General features: G+C 40.0%; 1 protein-coding gene across 2 annotated transcripts; it reads right to left on the reverse strand.

The window, feature by feature from the left end:
• Positions 1-5,832: 5,832 nt before the first annotated feature.
• LOC121370867 (steryl-sulfatase-like) lies at positions 5,833-20,880 on the reverse strand. 2 transcript variants are annotated; one of them, XR_005957737.1, is made up of 5 exons: positions 20,545-20,880; positions 9,564-10,262; positions 8,636-8,920; positions 8,342-8,545; positions 7,540-7,676 (listed from the first exon to the last, which is right to left on the reverse strand). XR_005957737.1 is itself a non-coding variant. In XM_041496375.1 (4 exons), exons 1-4 carry the CDS (start codon positions 20,855-20,857, stop codon positions 7,321-7,323), a joined length of 1,653 nt encoding a protein of 550 aa, XP_041352309.1. In that variant the 5' UTR covers positions 20,858-20,880; the 3' UTR covers positions 5,833-7,320. The 2 variants fall into 2 exon arrangements, 1 of the variants encoding a protein (XP_041352309.1); XM_041496375.1 differs by lacking the exon at positions 8,342-8,545 and having other exon boundaries at positions 5,833-7,676.
• Between the last annotated feature and the right edge of the window lie 1,379 nt (positions 20,881-22,259).

Raw genomic sequence — 22,259 nt, forward strand, 5'->3', positions numbered from 1 at the left:
AGATAGCAATACCAACTGAACGTTGTATAGGAAGGAAGGGAATGTTTTATTTAACGACGCACTCAACACATTTTATTTACGGGTATATGGCGTCAGACATATGGTTAAGGACCACACAGATATTGGGAGAGGAAACCCGCTGTCGCCACTTCATGGGCTACTGTTTCTCTATTGCACTGTACATAAAGTAAAAAATAATCAAAATAAATAAATTGAATTCTAAAATTCTGAAGAATATTTTTATTTAACTATGAAACACAGTTTTCTGTTTTTGAAAGATCGCTTCAGCTCTTATTTTTCAAAAAGGAAGGAAGGAAATGTTTTATTTAACGACGCATTCAACACATTTTATTTACGGTTTTGTGGTGTCGGATATATGGTTAAGGACCACACAGATATTGGGAGAGGAAACCCGCTGTCGCCACTTCATGGGCTACTCTTTTTGATTAGCAACAAGGTATCTTTTATATGCACCATCCCACAGACAGGATAGTACATACCATGGCCTTTTGTACACCAGTTGTGGAGCACTGGCTGGAACGAGAAATAGCCCAATGGGTCCACCGACGGGGATCGATCGTGCATTAAGCGAACGCTTTGCTACTGGGCAACGTCGCGCCCCTTTTTCTGATAGAGTTCAATATATATGGGGGAAGCGATAGCCACCGTAATTATTATTTTATGACTGGTGGGTCAACTTCATATATGTTTTTATCTATGCATACTTTTATATAAAAATAACAAAATTGAACAAAACAAAACAAAACAAAACAAAGCAAAGCAATCAAAAGAAACAACAACAACAAGAGTTCTTTAGGTATTTTGAATAGTCACGTCCAATAAGTAAATGTAATAAGTAACTGGTAATTGGTAACCTCTCCGATATCACCTAATTAACCTGGACATGTGTGTGCAAGGCAGTACCTAGCCTGAAATAACTGGGGGTTGGTGGGTAGGGTATAAAGGAATCGGGACTTTAAGTTCATTTCCATATAGGGCAATTCTAAAGAAAAATAGCACTTCTCCTGCCACACCACCACCCACACCCGATAGTTACAGCCCCGGGTGTACACATGGTTGCCCCGCGTGAATACGTCTGCGCCTTTACTGAATGCAAGCATGAATATAAGTTAATAAACGCATATAGCCCTTGTTATCTTAAACAACCAACAGATGGCCTATTAGGCCATGGTACAGATGTATATAGTTCACGTTTACAAGCGACGGGACGCGGGCATTCAGTGCGGGTTATTGTGTATAATATTAGTTTATTACATTAAAAATAAGATATTCTCGAACAACTTCCCACTTACATTGACATACTGTGCGTATTAATTATAATTATATAAAGGGGTTCAATGATCGCATGGAAACATGAATTAAACTTTGTTTTGTTTAAAGAGGCGAGGCGTAGCTCAGTGGTACAATGCTCGCTTGATGTGCGGTCGGTTTGGGATCGATCCCCGTCAGTGGGCCCATTGCGCTATTTCTCGCTCCAGCCAGTGCACCACGACTGGTACATCAAAGGCCGTGGTATGTGCTATCCTGTCTATGGGATGGTACACGGAAATGATAAAATTTCTCTTTAGAAAGTGAATGCAAGAATTGAATTTCTTCCCCTCTAGAAAACCCTGTATTTGAAGTAAAAGTTATTGTTTGGGGTAAAATAGAATATAAGATGTGACCACTTTTTACTCCTAACAATCAATTTCGGGGCCATTTTTGATTTAAATGATGATTGAATATATCAGTTAAGATCTGATATAAATGTATTCCTTTGTGAATAAAACAAAACAAAAATCCCTAAAATCACAATCTTGCTTTAATTGATGTAAATAAGACAAATTTTAATGTTCTTGTTCTGATCACTATAGTGTGGATATATTGGATGTAAATGATGCTGAACTATCTTGATGAGCTGGGAATAGTTCAGTATCAATCCTCTGACCCTCACAACACCGTCATGGACATCAACAGTTTCCAGTTCTGTTTTGACAGCCATCTTGGACGCCATCTTAAATATTTCAAAATGCTCAACGATACCAAATTTACACCTCTCGGATCCTTAATCAGCACTTCCGAAAGATGCAAACACCACAAAGAATATTGTAGATACCGATCTTCAAGGTTTATAAGAGCTTTAGTAAATACTAAAACACGGATTTCTTGACCACCTGAATAACACTTTTAATGTGTGTTAAGTAGGAAAGTTCATCATGCATTTTTGTTTTGTCCTAGGGTGTACTAAAACCAATTATAACAGTTTTGTTTGGTGCTCTCAGATGGTACCACTTTTTGGTCTGGCTCATGGACTAATAAGAGTAAGGGTACTTTTTGTTGTCATTGCATTTCATATAGTCTCTACCTATCCGTTTGAACAATCGACTCGTGTACACGTGTTGTGCCTTTTTGTGCAGTAGGCTTTGAATTCATGTTTGTATTCGAAATTTTAATCAGGGACGCTCAAAGTAATATAAAAGTGAGCGGGCTCAAAATCCCAAATGCATTGGTGGATTTCGAGGTTTTATCGAATTTAATATTCTCTTTTATGCACTCCCCCACATACAAGCTACTTAGAGGATCATAGATAACATTTTAAAAACTGTTTGGAAGGTAGACGGCAAAAGGGTATGAGACACCGAACAATCCAGGGAGGTAGATAGAGGTGGGGTGCACAGAAGAACTGTAGGCCAGTCAGATTTGTGCATATATGAGTCATTATACTCGTAGGCACGTTAGCCGAGGTGGAGCCACGACAGAAAACATGGTGTCGGTCCGGGAAGTAGAAAATCCTATTTTGGGTAAATCCGGTAAGCCGAATAATGAATGTCCCGGGAATCGGAGGTTCTTATCGATTTGCATTACTGCTTGTGTGCGTTTTTTTCTTTTGCGTATTATTTAATTTAATTTTCTACTATTAGGCTCTACTATTTTAAAGAATTACTTTGCTTGGTAGTAGTTCTGGCCCGTATCCAGGGGGGGGGGATCGGATGATCCTCCCCTCCCCTCCTCCCACCCCACACAAAAACTATTTATGTCCTCCCACGCATTCAGACCCACAGTTTATATTTATAACTGGCGAGTTTTATTCCTTGTTGCCACTAGATATGAAATAATACACACATGCATATAACTTGGATGTCAAATTAGTTCGACTTACCAAATGTCACGCAGCATCTAGATCTCGGCGTGTTGACGGGAGTTCCTTATTATTAAAATAATTTTGAGGACAATAAGGTTGCATTTTTGCAAGTAAAAATGGCCAAAAAAGGAGTGGGACCCCCCTCCAACATAAAACTATATATAACTTTATTAAGCATTCCTTTTCTCTTTCATTTTGTCCTCCCACGCTAAGCCATACGGTGACAGCCGCGATAGGATACCAATAACTGTAACTTTATTTTATAATACTATGCACGCTGGCCACTGGCACTCCCAATAGTGCTTGCTACGATCTGTTTCAGAGATGGTATAAATGGAATAACAATTGATCACTCTTCCACTCAATTTGACGTCATGCTAGCAGACGTGGCATTAGTATCCAACCAGGTTTGTCATGAGTAAAACGCCAAAAGGCTGTAGCTCGGTAGATTCGACACATGCAAAATCTAACTACAAATATAAAAAGGGTGTTATTACGTTAATTACATAGTCTAGTACTAAACAAGTTCGTTTTTAGTTGATATCAGTTGGCATTTGGATACGCGACCATCTGGTATGGCAACGTAGACATTACTAGTGCTACACAACTGGTATATAAAAAAATACGTCTAGGACATGTGTCGATGTATTTTGTTCTAATTTTAGCAGTGCTCCACAACTGGTATATGAAAATCGCTAGAACATGTATCGATGTATTTTGGTCTATTTTTACCAATGCTCCACGACTGGTATATGAAAGGCATCTAGAATATGTATCGATGTATTTTGTTCTAGCTTTACCAGTGCTCAACGACTGGTATATGACAATAGCCCAGAACATTGTATTATTGAATTTCAACCCACTTTTACTAGGGATTCACGACTAGTGTAGAGACAAATATCTAAGTTTAATGTAACCAGAGATGTGGTATCCTTTTTGAAAGGAGGCGATAAATGCTGGCTTGATGCACGGTCAGTCAGAGATCGATCCCCGGTGGTGGGCCCATTTGGGCTATTTCTTGTTCCGGCCAGTGCACCACGACTGGTATACCAAAGGCCGTGGTATGTGTTATCCTGTCTGTGGGATGGTGCATATAAAAGATCCCTTGCTGCTAATTGAAAAGAGTAACTCATGAAGTGGCGACAACGGGTTTTCTCTCTCAATATCCGTGTGGTCCTTAACCATATGTCCGACGCGACATAACCGTAAATAAAATGTGTTGAGTGCGTCGTTAAATAAAACATTTCCTTCCTTCCTTTTTGAAAAAATAAGAGCTGACGCGATCTTTCAAAAACAGAAAACTCTATTTCATAACTAAATAAAAATATTCTTCAGAATTTTAGAATTGTTTTTTTTTACTTTAAGTACAGTGCAATACGAGCTGAAATGAGATAGTAACGCTGAAGAATCGCATCCCTGAATTGTGAATAACATTAAAACTCGTTATCACTGTTGGTGTCCTGAATCTAGTATCAGATCTTCGATCGCATATGGACTAGTTGGCTACCTTCTAAAAGGCAGGCGTCTCATAGCGCAGATATCCCATTTGGAAGACAAATCACATAACTGGGTTATGCTATGGATCATGCACATCACTGCCCCCGTGAATGGTACAGCCTTTGAGTTACAATTCGGCAAACTAAGTCAAATTTACTGAATTGTTTTTTCGATGAAGCGTTCCAAATTATACGCCAAAATTACCTCAAGAAAACTGCGCAAATCTTTATATTTTGCACTTAATCCTACGGGACATTCAAAATTCAATAGCACCGCCTTACCTATAAACTTCGCTAGCCACAGTCTAGACAACCCAACCTTGCATCAATTCCTGCACCCTCGCCTGGCGTAGGTTATTTAATAAAATCTGTTCGTAATATTAATAATTCGTTATCCACATGGGTCAACATAACCGAGTTAATAATAACCATACGAGGCGCACGTGTAATAATTGTAATGACGTAATCCTAGCCCAGACTGTGCATGTGAAATATTACTTCATTTCGTCGTCTTCTAGTTGTGGTTGAAACATTTTGAGACGGCCCTTGTTATTTAAAAAAAGTACAATAATAATATGGATAATAAAGCAATTATTACACTCGCGTGTGAAAGAAAGAAAGAAATGTTTTATTTAACGACGCACTCAACACATTTTATTTACGGTTATATGGCATCAGACATATGGGCAAGGACCACACAGATTTTCAGAGGAAACCCGCTGTCGCCACTACATGGGCTACTCTTTCCGATTAGCAGCAAGGGATCTTTTATTTGCACTTCCCACAGGCAGCATAGCACAAACCATGGCCTTTGTTGAACCAGTTATCGGTCATTGGTCGGTGCAAGTGGTTTACACGTACCCATTGATCCTTGCGGAGCACTCACTCAGGGTTTGGAGTCTGTATCTGGATTAAAAATCCCATGCCTCGACTGGGATCCGAACCCAGTACCTATCAGCCTGTAGACCGATGGCCTAACCACGACGCCACCGAGGCCGGTACTCGCGTGTGTGTCGTACTGATTTTATGAAACTCGTGTCAGGATCCACGTATTACCCTCGCTTTCGCTCGAGCAATACAAAAATCCTGACACTCGTCTCATAAAATCACTATGACACGCACACTCGTATAATAATCCCTGTATGTGCCATTTAAGAAACTGAGCAACTTAGCTTAAAATGAATTACGAAAGTGTACAAATGTAATTTATTTATAGCGATACAATGCCAAACAAAACTACAGTTTACTACAAAACAATATCATGATAAAGATACATGTAAGAGTTAATTTACAAACATATATCAAGTTGAAACATTCATATGGATAGATAAACTACGTCTAAAAGACTATTAATATTTTAATATTTATTAATACATCACAAACAGCATCAGTATCATATTAACATCCAGGTGCATTGTATTTATATACAGGTACATGTATTTAGTATATAGAGAGAGAATAACCGACTTATGCATTCAATGTCAGCAGTATCATAAAAATGGAACCAATTACACAAGCATCACATAACGATACACTGTTACACTATTTGGTTCATAAAGAATACTACATGAGTGGCCGTTGGATAACATTTTGTCTTCCAGCGAGTTATTTCGAATAGAATAGAATAGAATGGAATAGAATAGAATAGATGTTTAACGACACCCCAGAAAGACAATTGCATCGGCTATTCGGTGTCAAACTATGGTAAATGCAAACCTTAAATGTTATTTCAAAACGTATTTACCAACAAATTTATTTGTACTGAAACATAACGTACGTTACTGCGCAAATTAATTTGGACTGAAACACTTTAATTATTGTTAATAAAAATCTCTGGTGGCTAGTATATTTACTATAGCTATTTTTTTATCCATGGTGAGCCCTGTAAGGGCCTGAAGAGAAAACAAAAGCCAAAATATTCTAGCTATTTTTTCTTCTGAAGATTCCCTGAAACACGCAATTTTTATTTTAAACCTCACATGGGTGTTTAAGAACACATTTCTAATGCCGGTGATTAAAACAATGGAATGTCGAGAATAATGACTTGTGGTCTTACAAGATACTCCCGGTTTACTTAGAGGTGCACATGATTTAAAACATTACCCAAACTACAACCCCGGGTGTAATGCTATTGGGATTATATAAGGCCAAACAAAATAATAGTTGTGGTTCCGATTACACGACCGTCCATAGAAACTCTAACGTTTTAAACAAAATCACAAAAACAAAAAATAAAAATTGCCGACCGACCGAGCATAAATTGATATCACCAACAAGTGGATTTTTTTTTTTTAACTTTTGCACAATATTCACAATTGAAGCATACCCTAAATAATTTGCCTCAAAACCATTTGAGCCTACATACCTACTCTAATGTTTCTGGCTTATGGAATAGGAACAACACCTATTCTGTTTGGCCTAATTATTAATTGAAAAAAAAACCACAAACAAAAACAACAAAACAACAGCAATCAGATACGCATCCAGGGTTTGTTTGGGATTACCAGTGGTTTGTACAGTGTGAATTGCAGATTAAGGCTAAAATGTGTCATTCGCAGAGTTCATGTCGATTACAATTCGCAAAAACGTTTACAACATGCAACATGAACTCTGAGCAATCACCATAATCATTATCACCTGTGTTTAGTTCAACATGACATGTGTCAATACAAAGTCCACTAGTTAATCAAATTTGTACTTCTTATTGTTAAATTTCGGATCTGTGCACGAACATGTAGGGTAATTACTATTACAGCACGGCTGAAGCCACGGTCGCCAAAAGAGTTTGGCGAGCGAATATTGAGTTTCAACTGGTATTAAGCCTTGTTGATGATCTTTCAAAGCTTCTTGCATCTTGTGGTATATTTCGGGAAGGTCAGTTGCATTCATTGGTCGCCTTTCTCCTGGGTCTGACGTCATATCGTAGAGATAAGGTGGATCGAGTGTTATCGAGTTTGCGCAATGGCATATGAACATACAAACATCCTGTCCAGGAAGGTAAGGTGGTTCTTTTAAAGCCAGCTTCCAAACGGATTTACCTGTAATAGATGCATGTACGTTATTAAAACACAGCAGTTTGAACAACAACCGAACCAGATAGGAATTGCCTTACCTACAGTAAGCTGGGCTTAATTTCACAAAACATTGTAAGTCAAGTTTTGCACGTAAACGTAAATCTACGACTAAATCAAAGTTTTTATTACTATTATAGTACAACAAATATAGTTAAAAGTATACATATTTCATTTTCTTTTGTCCTTAAAATGCTCCATCTCTGTAATGATTTAATTTTCTTTGTGAAATAGATGCCAAACAGATATAAATGTATGCCCGAGATAACTAGTCGCAGACGTAAACTTACGATGTTTTGTGAAATAGGCCCCAGATTCTGTGAATAAGACTAAATTTATGGTGTAACATTCAGGAATAATTCAGTTCTTTAAAACAAATTAATTAATAATTGTTTAGTTTTGTATGCACTGAGGTGAATTTACACAGATGCAACTATAAATCAAAATCACAGCAAGGCAACAACATATAGAGTAGTGGCAAAACATAACCATCCATCAAGGCGCCCAGAACCTTAAATCATCAGTGGCCACATAACATTACCTTTTGGCATATGCCAGCATCGACTTTTACCAAGTAATAGTACCTTTATGTAATGTAATACCTTGACAGAAAAATCAAATTCACAACATACAAAGGAGGTTTACGTTCTCTTTAAAGCGCTCGTGATTTCGCTGCTGTTTTCTCCAACTCATGAAAAACCATTCTCTTCCCACCCCTACATCACAAGCCAAATTGACCAATTGGATATCCATACATGGAATGATGACTCCCTATATTCGTGTAGCATGTAGCCATATCAGTCAAAGAACAATGACCGCTTCAAGGCACCCAAAACCTGAAATCATCAAAGGTGATATAATATTACCATTTGGCATATGCCAACATGATCTTTGATCAAAACCAATACAACCATTAAATACAATACCTTCACGTGGTCTGTACCGCACAGCATGGACCTCCGTACCGCAGTAATGAAACATGAACTCGTGTGAAGACACTAGGGTTTGTTTCTGGAGTAGCGGCAAGAGATCGTAGCCATCCAACTGGCGGTCGTCTGGTACTGACGCTCCCATCGCCTTGGCAACCGTGGGCAAGACGTCCATGAGGCTGGTTGGTTCGTCCACCACTGTTCCTGGTGTGATGTGACCAGGCCACCTCATCACTGTGGGCACCCGGATACCTCCATCCACTGTACCGTGGGCTTTACCGCCTGATCAAAATAACAAAATAAATAAATGTAGTTACTTTATTAATTAATTTATTTATTTATTACTCTCTCTCTCTCTCTCTCTCTCTCTCTCTCTCTCTCTCTCTCTCTCTCTCTCTCTCTCTCTCTCTCTCTCTCTCTCTCTCTCTCTCTCTCTCTCTCTCTCTATGTGTGTGTGTGTGTGTGTACGTGTGTTTGGTTTATATGTGTTTGGGGGCGGAAGTAAGGCACAACAGATCCTTCTGTGTCACTATTTCCCCCAATAAATCACTGGAATAGTTTTGTGAAACGTCCTAACTTAGAATCAATCAATATTTATAATACATTTTATATGATAATCATATTTATACAATAAACACCATATATAAAGCAAAAATAATACACACATTTCCTGACCAGAATTATTTTCAATTCATGAACTTAGCATGCTCTTTTCAATGCAAGAATTACTACGTGAATAAACATTAATTTCAGACTTGACATCAATAACATTATGTTTTGACATGTATTCTAGTTTTGTACGCAGAAATTGATAATAGTTATTACATTTTACACAATACCGTTGAGAAACCTATTGTGGTAACACTAACGTCGCTTCCAGTTTTGTATACACACATGCATTTGTTACATTTATTTATTACAATACCCCTTAGGATCCCGTTGTAGCCACCATGAGGCTCTCCGTGTTTGTTTCTTTCCTCCAAGTGACCTCCGTTATCCGATGTAAAATATACCATGGTGTTGTCCTTGAACCCAAGTTGTTCCAAGGACTTCAATATTTCGCCCACAGCCCAGTCCAGTTCCTCGACCGAGTCACCGTATGTCCCATGTCGACTCTTGCCACCAAATCTTTTCGCCGGGTGCAGGTATGTATGGACATGTGTCCACGACATGACCAACAAAAAGGGAGCGTCGTCTTTGCTTCTTTCCTCCAGAAACTCCTGACCTTCAATGACCAGCTTTCGCATCAGCGTCTCCAAGTCAATAGGTTGTTCCACGTTGTCGTACTCGCGGTAAATCTGGCTGTTTAACAGTTTGAAATTGTCAGTAACAAAGTAAAGGAGACCGAAAACAGCTGTGATTGTGAACAGAATCAAGAGAAAAAAGAGGATTCCGATGTTGTTAGATTTGTATAGACATGATGCTGTGATGAACATCACCAGGAAGATGCTCAGTATGCGGTAATAAATGTATGGGTCAACGGACTTCATTAGGCGTTCCCCCTCAGACCCAAAATCCTTGATGTTTGTGAGAGGAAGCCCGTAAAAATAGTCAAATCCGTGTTTCATTGGATGATGTGCAAAATCGGACAGTCGGTCTTTACTCCAGCCAAGATGCCATTTTCCTAAAATTAAAAATATAATCAACATCGATATAAAAATGTCACTGTTAAATTAAAACTAAAATTAAAGAACTGGTAAAAAAAAAAAAAAAAATTAGAATAAAAGTCGGTATATCTAAGAAATTGCAGTAAACGTTCAGGATAAAATCGAAAGGATTCCATCACATTTCTTTGTCCAAACACTCAACACATTTTATTTACGGTTATATGGAGTCGGACATATGGTTAAGGACCACCCAATATTGAGATAGGAAACCCGCTGTCGCCACTTCATGGGCTACTCTTTTCAGTTAGCAGCAAGGGATCTTTTATATGCACCATTCCACAGACACGATAACACATACCACGGCCTTTGATATAGCAGTCGTGATGCACTGGCTGGTGCGAGAAATAGCCCAATTCTCTCAGATGATTGCACTCCACCAAAATCTGGCGCACCGTCGGTATTCACTGAGAGTGTGCACACTGAGGTGGAGGATCCTTCTTCAAGATAAATGAATGGCCCAATGGGTCAAGTATGTATGACCGATGCGAGCTCGAGACAAGATTATTTTATCGTTTTTTTTGTACAACGTTGCTGAATGACCATGTTTGTTAATGTTCCTGGAATGGGACAGCATCCCAAATGCACCCTAAAACAAATTTAACACATGTTGAGGCACGTTGCGTGACAACTGCAGGAAATCGACAGATTTTGGCGAATGCACGTGAAACTCGGGGAAAAGATTGGGGTAGTGATGAGTATTTAAAGCTGCAATGCTCGCATTGATTCCTCATTTCCATTTCGACGTAGACGAGTTACAAGATGCCAAGACCAAGCCTGCCGAATTGCAATAGGCCGCCTCTAGTTAGGTGAATCGCTGTCAGCAGTCGCACGCCACATGAACGTCCATCAGAGCAGCATTCCACGTCTCTGGGACAGGTACCAGCAGTTCCAATCAGCTGAAGACCGGCCCAGAAGTGGAAGACCTCGCATAACAACTGCAGCACAAGTCGCTACATCCGGGTGCTGCACTTGCGTCACCGAACTGCTACAGCAACGAACACTGCTGGACGCATACCTGGTTTGAGAAGGGTAGAGTGTCTGCACAAACCATTCGGAACCGACTTCGAGACCGTATGTTGGCCTCGTCCTGCGACGTCAACATCGACATTTACGTGTTCGCTGGTGCACGAATGTACAGGGGTGGAACTTGGGAAACTGGCGGCGAGTATGGTTCAGCGACGAGTCACGTTTCCTTCTACAGCGACGTGATGGACGATGTGTTTATAAACGCCGCAATGAACGTTTTGCCAACAACTGCGTCGCCCAAGTTGACAGATTCGGTGGAGGGAGTGTCATGATGTGGGCAGGCATCTCATACACTGGCAGAAGTGAACTTGTGTTCGTACAAGGCAACCTCACAGCTGTACGCTACCGGGATGAAATTATTCGCCGTCACATGCTTCTCATTTTGGATCGACAGAGAGAATTCTTTCAGCAGGACAATGCCAGGCCGCATACAGTACGTGTAACAATGAATTTCCTACAGAATGAGAACATTAATGTGCTGCCATGGCCATCAAGATCGCCAGATCTCAACCCCATTGAACATATATGGGACTAACTGGACAGACGTGTACGCCAGCGTGACCCGGAGCCTCCTACGCAACTGTCACATGCACTGCAGGAAGAATGGGATAGGAGTCCACGTGCCCGGATTTAGAGACTCATTCAGTCTATGCTAAGGAGATGTCGCGCAGTGATTGCTGTTGCTGGTGGTCACACAAGGTACTAATTTCAGCGCCCTCGTGCGACGTTGTTTGGTGACGAAAACGCCTCCACTGCTGTCAGTCCATTGCAAGAACATTGTCACATACTCATATCAAATTTGACTTTGATACGATCATAAATATTAAAGAGATAATTCCATATATATAAAATTTAAATCAATATTTAGATAGCCTTTTAAATTGCCAGATGGACACTTCAGATTCATAGTTGGGGAGAACTGCACACTGCACCCCAGCCCACTCACCCCGCCAGCCCACACCCCACCCCCACCCCCCACATGCACCCCAGGACCCACCCCACCCAGGAGTCCACCCCCCCGGAACTTCTGAGACCTCATTCAGTCGCTAGATCGTTGTCACTTTCTGTGATAGCTGTTCCATGTTGACACAAGTCCAATTTCGGTTGCAGTCTCGGCGACGTTAAATGGACATATGAACCTACGCCCAACGTGTTGAACGTACACCAGTCAATTGGTTCAAAAGAATTTTCACATACTCATTTAATTGTGACTTTGAAATACGATCATAAATATCAAAGAGATAATTGTAACCATATAAAATTTCGCAATATTTGCGTAGGTGATTTCTTTTGTCTGGTACACCCCAGATTCAGGACAGGGGAGAGGGCACACTGCACCGTCCCCAGTTACTAGATGTCATACCCCCCCCCAAAAACAGTACATGTATTTCTAGCACAAAGTAATACGTGTATGTTAGTAACTATTAGTTATAATCAAAACAAGATCTTGTAGGAATCCTGAAGATGTCAACTTCGGTATATCGTAAAACTCCGCTTATAAAGTACTAATTTAGAAATAATACTTTTTGTAGATAGTTAATATTGAAAAGTTAAGGTTAGTTTTGTTCAACGACAGCACTAGAGCACACTGATTTATTAATTATTGGTTATTGATTATCGTGTTAGAGAGAAAACCCTACAGACATGATAGCACATATCACGGCCTTTGATATACCAGTCGTGGTGCACTGACTGGAACGAGAAATGGCTTAATGGACCCACCGATCGATCCTACACCGACCGTGCATCAGGCTATCGTTTTACAGGGGCTACGACCCACCCCAAAAAGCATTGAATAACCAGAACTGTTGAATATTTTGTTAGTAGATTATTTTTGACAAAGGCACGACAGGAATGATGGTGACAGGTCATATTATTTGAGTCTTATTGTTTTTAGCGGGACGTAGCTCAGTGGTAAAGTGCACGTCTGATGCGCGATCGGTCTAGGATCGATCCCCGTCGGTGGGCCCATTGGGCTATTTCTCGTTCCAGTCAGTGCACCATGACTGGTATATTAAAGGTCGTGATATGTGCTATCCTGTCTGTGGGATGGTGTATACTAAAATCCCTTGCTGCTAATCGAAAAAAGTAGCCCATGAAGTGAGGACAGCGGGTTTCCTCTCTCGATATCTGTGTGGTCCTTAACCATATGTCCGACGCCATATAACCGTAAATAAAATGTGTTGAGTGCGTCGTTAAATGCGTCGTTTTTAAATATACGTTTATATATATATACTATATATATATATATATATATATATATATATATATATATATATATATATATATATTATGTCCTAAATCAGCAACATACAATTACTTCCAGATTTTATTAATTAATTTTATTTATTTATTTAGTTAGTTTGTTAGTTAGTTAGTTAGTGTAGGGTGGAGTTTTTGTGGTGGTGGGTTTTAAGTGGTTTCAGTTTGGTTCTTTTATTATTATTATTATTTTTTTTTTTTTTTTTTTTTTTTTTGTTATTTAAAAACAACAACTGTGACGGAACATGCTCTTAATTCTTTTCGCCTGTGGCGATATTAATTGTTTTAGAGGGCCGTGTGCAGTCCCAATATGCACTTAAGCCCAGGTGGGCACTTTGTTACGTAATACCTCCGCGCGACGGTGGTCGAGCTGTTTTCAATACACACCCAGACCAGATGCGGAGGCCATGTGGCCAGTACTGCCCTACAAAGGAAGAGTGCAGTATCTGCAAAAACCTGAAATTGAGAAAAATGACTCCAAAGTCTTTTGTTTACCCACAACTTCATTTTATTGAATTACAAATACTTTTGACATAATTCATGAGGTAATTTCATACAAATTTAAATGCAAATTAAAGAAAACAATAACTGTTAACTAAATTAATTATTTTGCACAAAGTGAAACTGCAGTATCTTAATATTGTTCGTACATTTTGCACAATATAAGAATTCTTAGTTCAGAGGAAGCTTAGGCATACTGAGCCAGCACTAGACAAGCTAGATGGATTCATCAGTATCATCAACCACAGCCAAATTAATCCAGAATTGACGACGGTTCTGCGACATCTGTGGGCACAACTTGGCAATTATATCGGCCTTTTTGTCGGATGGAATGCCTCTTTGTTCAGTGCGTAGAAGAGATGGTGTTTTAAGTTGGAAGTTCTTTTTCAGGAAGTCAATGTTATTGAAATGCTCCTGGTCATGACTGAGTTTGACATGTAGATGTTTTGAACCACGACGGAACTGAACGACCGCCATGTTGCAAAGCAGTGTGTCCTCCTCAATCTTTTTCAACTTGTAAGTTGAGTTCCCCGCTATGTAAGACCGGACTGCCTCGTTTTCCATAACAATGACGTCAACTCGGCCAGAATTTGACTTCTTGATTACATCAACGAAGTCAGAGAAGTCGTACACATTTCCACCTGGTCTGTTTTTCATCTCCCTTTGTACCCCATGGTGGAAGGAGTCTGCACTCATGAATGTGTGTCCAGGTTAAACAAATCTGAACGTTATGCCTTTTGCCATTATTTGGTCACTGTTCACTAGTGCTACCATCCATGTAAACAAGAACCAGTTTTTATTTTGTGCCGTACAATTGTCTAACCAGATGACCATGTGTTTCACATCTCTTTCCTTCTTGAGTGCAGTAACAAAGGCTGATGTGATCTCTTCCGCGTTTCTCTTTGCAATACCTTCATGCCATACAACTGAAATCGTGTCTTTCTTCTTCTCCCTTGACCCTAACGGAGCAAATGTCTCGGATATGCCACGATCCTTTTGGTGAAGATCGCAGTTTTGTTTCCTGGCATTCTGGGTAGCATAATAACCTTCTGTGGGTCAACACTACGCACTGACCAGTCCATCCCCCAATCGTTTTCAGCATCTTCATGGTACTTGGTTCTGGCCAGTTTTGCCCTATATTTATGCTCCTTCTGCTGGTTGCAGTCTGAACAGTCTGGATCATAATCCTGTTGACCCACATGCTTTTCCTTTTGATGTACCTCAAATGTTTTACACATTTCACATTCCTCTTCTCCAAGTTTTGTAAAGCTTATATCCATGTCCGACACCTTTTTCCGGTATGTCTCATATGTGTAAAGTCTCGGAGGATTTTGTGCCTTATAATCCTCATACATACAACGAACAGTCACGTCACTTGGCAGATAGAGTCTATTCGGGGCATGTGGTCTACGATAATGGCTCACTGATGGATTGAAGGAGTTAATGTGATCATCAAGGTCAGCTTTATCCATCTTATGTGGCCTGTTGGTATGTCGACCCCGTTTATCCTTACTTGCCGTCAGGGACGACGGGGCAGTCGTCTGCATAACCGTAGTGATAATCCTATCATTCTTTGGATGGTACCCAAGTGTTCCTAGGAAACACACTTTGCATACTTCCTGCATGTCCCCATTTTCATCAGGGAGCTTGTATCTAAATGTCATGTTGCGCCGGCTATCATGTTCTCCTTTTGTGGCACATGTCTTACCTGTTCTTAATACGTGTTTGTAAATCATGTCCCGCTTGCCGTTGTATGTCAAACACCAGTACTGCCAAATCGTCTCCCTCTGCTCCTGGGAAATGCTGCCAGTACATGTTTTCTTACATGCCTCACGACAGGGTTCACGAATCGGCTGTGGTTTGGTTTTTTACTTCTTTGGAGCAGGTCCGTCAGACGCATCCTCAGGAACTCCCCCAGCAAGATTTGCAGAGGCTACTCGAATATCAGCCTCTTTATCGTTTCCATTGTCCTTCTCAACATCTTGCTGGTGATTAGCGTCGTCATCTTCTGAGGTATGGTGCTGTGACTTGAGGGCAGGCGTTACATCAGGTATCAAGTCACTACTCTTAATAGGGTCTGGAATGAGCACTTCAAATAATGTTTGGTCAGAAATGGTTGGGATTTTGAAGTAGGAAGTCTTTACTGTAGGTATATCAGTATCAGGTTCGTTTGGATCGAACTGTGACACATATGTTTTATGGCCACTACCTTCTTGCATATCACTTGAATTAGCTTCTTCAACATCACGCTGCATTGTTGCAAACAAGGCAGCAGCTGTTGTAGGTATCTCTGTGTGTGTCATTTTTGAAACATGAGCGTCTTCCTCTAAAATTAAAACAAAACACTAATTAAATATACTAGGAATTAAGGTGTTGATGCAAGGAATATTTTTGGGGTTGGTGCTTTGAGAAATAGTTAATGTGTTTAATATAATATAGATGGTGTTTATTTCAATTGCTGTTTTCATTCCATCAGCATCAGAAATTGCTCTCAAAAGAATACACTGACCCTTTAATGGGAGGGGTAAATAAAAAAAAATCAAACTGAAATAAAATGTCAATTGAATATGACTATGCCCTTCTTTTTTAAGAGTACCTATATATGACTGCAAGTCTTCAACTATAAGAGAAAGGGCGCCCACTACTGGCTTAAACCCACAACACTGTTTATCATGTTGTGTTGCTGTCATGATCTAAATGTGTAATCAAAACTTTTATGACTTCAAAACTACCTACCTTCGTGATAACGACTTTTGTCTTGATTTTTCTCTTGATTATTCTTGATGGCCATTTTGAGTATAATTTTTCCATGGGAACATGCCATGCTTCTTACTGATTTCCGAACAACACACAACACACAATTGAGCAGCAAAGAACACACTAATTTATACTGTTAATAAGAAAGCTAGTAGCGATCTAAATTACCCCTGGGCTAGTCTAAGACTACATTGTAACACATGTCAAGACAGTCTTAAGTCAGTTACTGTATAATACACATGATAAGACTATCTTGAAATGTGTAACAAAGTTTTTACTCATTCATCAGTACAGTGACTGTTGTAATGTTAAATGCACTGCACTCAAAGCATGTGTTACAGAGCAAGACTGCAGTAACTGAAGGCATCATAACATCATACAGGGCAAGACTGCAGTAAGTGCCGATACTGCAATTTTCCCTTGTTTTGTTAGCTAGTTTGCAGATACTGCATATCATATACACTGTTTTCACAGTGAACGCATGGTGTTAAGGAATTTATAACTAGCTCATAGGATAACCATTTTCGTCCTGAAGCCAATTATAGATCCCGTATCTCAATTTCGAAACATTTCCAGATACTGCACTCTTCCATTGTAAGGCAGAATAGTTACGTAATACCTCCGCTAGTTCGGTACGATCGGGGTATTGCTGGCGAACTAGGCGCCGACCAGTCTGGTCATCTAAGAGAAAATTGCCGTCTTGGTCGCTGTGGAAATATCACTTGTAGGTATTCGGTACCGCGATGTGCCCCCAGGCGATATTCGGATTTTTGTAATAAATAGCTAGGATTTAGATTTATCGGGGAGAAACATAGGAAGGCTGCAGGGGAAACGGACGTCGTCCACTGAACGAAATATATAAGTTCAGTCCAGACGTGGTAAATATATTATTTCTGCTCTGTTGTATAACCTTGATGTGATTGATGTGACTTTAAATACTTTAATACTGTATTATACCAATATTATTTAGACGGTGTTTCCGGTAATCTGACGAAGTAAACTGTAGGATTCATTGTTCTAAAAATTATTAAAGCTTAACCAGTCATCCTAGAGGACCTAGGTAAACTGTAGGTTATTGTCTTTATTGTTATAGGTACCAGTATTAATTCTGTATTACAAGGTTACTGAATGAGTAGTTAAGGGTTAATTAAAAATTAACCAGTTAGGAATAGAGTTGTAATTACTTTATTAATTAAGTTCCCCTGGCAGCGTTTCTCAATTATCACACGTGTGGATGTTGTGTCACGGTGAAGTGATTAGAATATTGTGTAAATTAGACACCTAGAGATTAACTAATTAAGTGATCAGTTCTGGGTTGTTATTATTTGTTGTTGTTAATTAACTACTGCGGCAGTACATTTGTCAGCGTAGTATTAATACAGATTCCAAAGTGTATTGTGTTTTGTTGTGTTTTTTAGTGAACTAAACGTTCTATATTACATATACTTTACATAAGATCTTATCTCTGATCATACCTAGAGGAGCCACGCGGGTATAACTGCCCGTTACAGAGAGATCTAATAGATATACAGTTAGGAGAGATATTTGGATAATCGTGTTTCATTCAGTTACGGGTATTGTAGGATCCCCGTGACAACAACAAAGAAAGAAAACTGCTAAATAGACCTGGCTTAGTAGTTGTGACGGTACATGCTCTTAAATCTGTTTCGCCTGTGGCGATTTTAATTGTGTTAGAGGGCCGTGTGCAGTTTCATTGCACTTAAGCCCAGATGGGCAACTTGTTACGTAATACTTCTGCGCGACGGTCCTCGATCGGTACGCCTAATACACACCCAGCCAGGTGCGGAGGCCATGTGGCTAGTAGTTACGTAATATCTCCGGTAGTGCTGTTTATGGCCAGGAGTTTGCTCGCGGTTGGCGACAGCCAGACTGACGATCAGAGAGAAATATACCGACTCTAGTAGAGGTAGAATATGAGATGATACGTGAGGTACCGCCTTGTACCCCCAGGCAAAATCCTGATTTATAATAAATAGCTAGTTTTTAGAGATATCGAGGAGAACGAATTAGGAAGGCTCCAGGGGATCACGGACGTCGTCCACTGAACGAAATATATTAGTTCAGACGGGACTTTGGTAATTATATATTTTCTGCTCTGTGTATAACCTTGATGTGATTGATGTGACTTTAAATATTTTAATACTGTATTATACCAATATTCTTTAGACAGTGTCTTCGGTCATCTGACGAAGTAAATCGTAGCCTTTTTGTTCTAACATTATACGAGTATTTGGTAATATAAAGCTTAGCCAGTCATCCTAGACGACCTAGGTACACTGTAGGTTATTGTCTTTATTGTGATCGGTACCAGTATTAATTCTGTGTTACAAGGTTACTGAATGAGTAGTTAGGGGTAATTAAAAATTAACCCGTTAGGAATAGAGCTGTAATTCCTTTATTAATTAAGTTCCCCTGGAAGCGTTCCTAAATTATCACACGTTACTGAACGAGTAGTAAGGGTTAATTAAAAATTAACCAGTTAGGAATGGTGTTGTAATTCCTTTATTAATATACTTCTCCTGGAAGCGTTTCTCAATTATCACACGTGTGGGTGTGGTGTAACGGTGAAGTGATTCGCATATTGTGTAACTAGACACCTAGATATTAACTAATTAAGTGATCAGTTCTGGGTTGTTATTATTGCTGTTATTAATTCACTACTACGGCTGTACATTTGTCAGCGTAGATTAATACAGATTCCAAAGTGTATTGTGTTTTTGTTGTGTTTCTAGTGAGCTAAACGTGCTATAAATATATATACTTTATATAAGATCGTATCTCTGATCATACCTAGAGACGAGCCATACTAGGGTTTAACAGCCTGTTACAGAGAGATCTAATAGATATACAGTTAGGAGAGATATTTTGATAATCGTGTTTTATTCAGTTACGGGTATTATAGAATCCCCGTGACAGTAGTAAAAACGTGCCTAGCATATAAATCAACATCCACTCGAACCAGGGACCCTCTTTAGGCCTATAATAATCCAACTCATACTTTACTTAGCTTTTATTGTTTAGATTATCAATTTCCGTACATTCGAAGTGTTTTTGGTCATCCTGGTGTTTTTAATATCACAAAATGCATTTCTCATATTTTTAAAAACGCACGTGCGTCTGAGAAGTAACAGTTATGAACCGAAAAAACGACGTGCACACTGTATGACTCCGCGCTGTGTGTGTGTGTGGGGGGGGGGGGGGGGGTAATAGGCGTGGCTTAAAAAAATTCAGTTCATCGAGATATGAACGAAAAAAAGTAAGCACCTCTGGACCAATCAGATTGTTGTAAAGTGTATAGACGCAAAGAAAATGTAATTATATGTGTGTAAACAAAACAACCCGAATACACACACTATAAAACGAATGACCTTCCACCGACCTGATCGGCCATTTACCTTTCGACCGACCGTTCAAAATTGCGCCAAATTCCCTCAATCAAAATTGCGCACCCTTTTTTTTTTTGGGGGGGGGGGCATTTAACTGCTCCACACCACCCGCCTGCTACCGATTTGATCGGGCTGCTGGTGCTCCCTTGCACCTGCCAGTGCAGGCGGTCCCTCCTCTCCCCTCCCCCTTCCCCCACCTTTCCTGTCATGGACGACAGGCGTGCGCTACAACAGCTTATTCTGAATGTGCACGTAAAACCCTATGACATGACATGACATGACCGACCTGATCGAACCGGGTAGCGACCTGTCAACATCGCTGCCCTACTAGGAGAGCAGAGACTGGAGGCTGTCAGGTGCTGAGTCAGCTTGGCTCCGTCCGCGGCCAGGCTGTCAATGTGCGGCGTCCGCAGCGTCGAGTTTCCGAAGCAGCCGACATCTCCGTACCCCAAGTCGTCTGCAATCATCAGAACGATATTTGGCTTTCTGCTTCTGACTTGTAGCACCAGGATAGCTAGGAATATCGCTAGTGCACACCTCATCATATTACTGCTGTAGCTGGCCATGGCTTTGCAACCTGAGTCACGGCATGTGAACATATAGCCTATGTATGAAGTAAACAATATTTATTTCAGTATCTCACGCGTACACTGGATAGATGTCGAAAACGAGGCGGGTCGGCGTATACGAGCGTGTTGGGGTCATCGCCCACTAAACTGTGTAACCTGCCTAGAGATTTGTTAGGGTATCTTAGCGCTACGATGTCGTAAGCTATGACGTCACAAAGTTATAGTTTGTTTTGTTTAACGACACCATTAGAGCACATTGATTAATTAATCATGGCCTATTAGATGTCAGAAATTCTGACACGTAGGGTAAAGTGTACGTATATTGGCCCATTACCTAAATACGTGACCTATCCACTTAGGTTAGTACCTAAATTGGACCGCCGTATGTTCTGTGTCCTATACAGGCGCCTATAGTAACAAGGTCGCAATGAGGTAAGACATGCTCCAGACGTCATACCATCTACATACCGCGTTTATAAGTCGGCCAGAAGGAAAATGTACAAAAGATAATAAAATTCTCTCTTTGACATTTGGCATCCATGTTCAGCACTGCATAATGCTATTTTACTTTATTCCTTAATCTCGTCATCATCTAGTGTAAGCGTCCGGGTCGAGTTTGACCCTCGAGTAGGGCCTCCTCGAGTCCAATATATTGGACTCGTGGAGGCCTAGTCTACTATAGTTTTTTCCCCGTTCCAACGAGTGCCCCACGACTAGCATATTAAAGGCCGTGGTATGTACTGTCCTGCCTATGGGAACATGCATATCGGCCATTCTTCCTATTTTAGGACATTTATAATGTGGCAAATGCATGTCTCTTGCTGTAATTTTATTTATCTGGATGCCATCTGTTACATGACATTTTTAATGTTTGCCGCGCCGGACATTGACATATATAGTTGTGTAGGCTATATCCATTACGTTTATTATTGATCCTTGAAAGTGCTGAAAATGCCAAAAATGGCATGTCCACAGCACATAATACCAGTATAGTAGAGCCAAATAAATATATATTTTAATACACAGTTTTATTTCCATGACTGTATTTCTTTATAAGTAAAAGGCTGACATGCCATAAACAGATTTTTGAAAAGTATATTCAACAAACCAATAGTTTATTGCGTTATCCGCATTACATTGTCGATTAGGTACATTCATACTAAATATCATAAGCGTACGAGACAGGGGGACAGGGAGGGGGGAGGCAACTGCCTTAGTGGTGCTGCAAGCAAGGCCTTAAATACGGGCAAACCATGTGCTAACCAGACTCTTTTTCTTTTATTTTTTCCATCATTCTACCCTCAAAATTAGTTGTAATTCGCGTAAAAATGCGTAGTGACTCGTTTGCAACCCTATGTAGCTATTTGGTAGTAATGCTAAATTGAATAAATGTTGTTCTGCAGATTCTGGCTTTTTTTTTTTAATTCGGACA

The sequence above is a fragment of the Gigantopelta aegis genome, chromosome 4 (genome assembly GCF_016097555.1).
Source record: "Gigantopelta aegis isolate Gae_Host chromosome 4, Gae_host_genome, whole genome shotgun sequence".
In the NCBI taxonomy this organism is placed as follows: domain Eukaryota; kingdom Metazoa; phylum Mollusca; class Gastropoda; order Neomphalida; family Peltospiridae; genus Gigantopelta; species Gigantopelta aegis.

Coding starts and splice junctions, on each gene's coding strand:
- LOC121370867 (XM_041496375.1), bottom strand. CDS start 20,857: ATGTTCACATGCCGTGACTCAGGTTGCAAAGCCATGGCCAGCTACAGC. Junction 10,263..20,544: donor TCGCTACCCGGTTCGATCAG/GTCGGTCATGTC, acceptor TTTTAATTTTAG/GAAAATGGCATCTTGGCTGG. Junction 8,921..9,563: donor CTACAACGGGATCCTAAGGG/GTATTGTAATAA, acceptor TATTTTGATCAG/GCGGTAAAGCCCACGGTACA.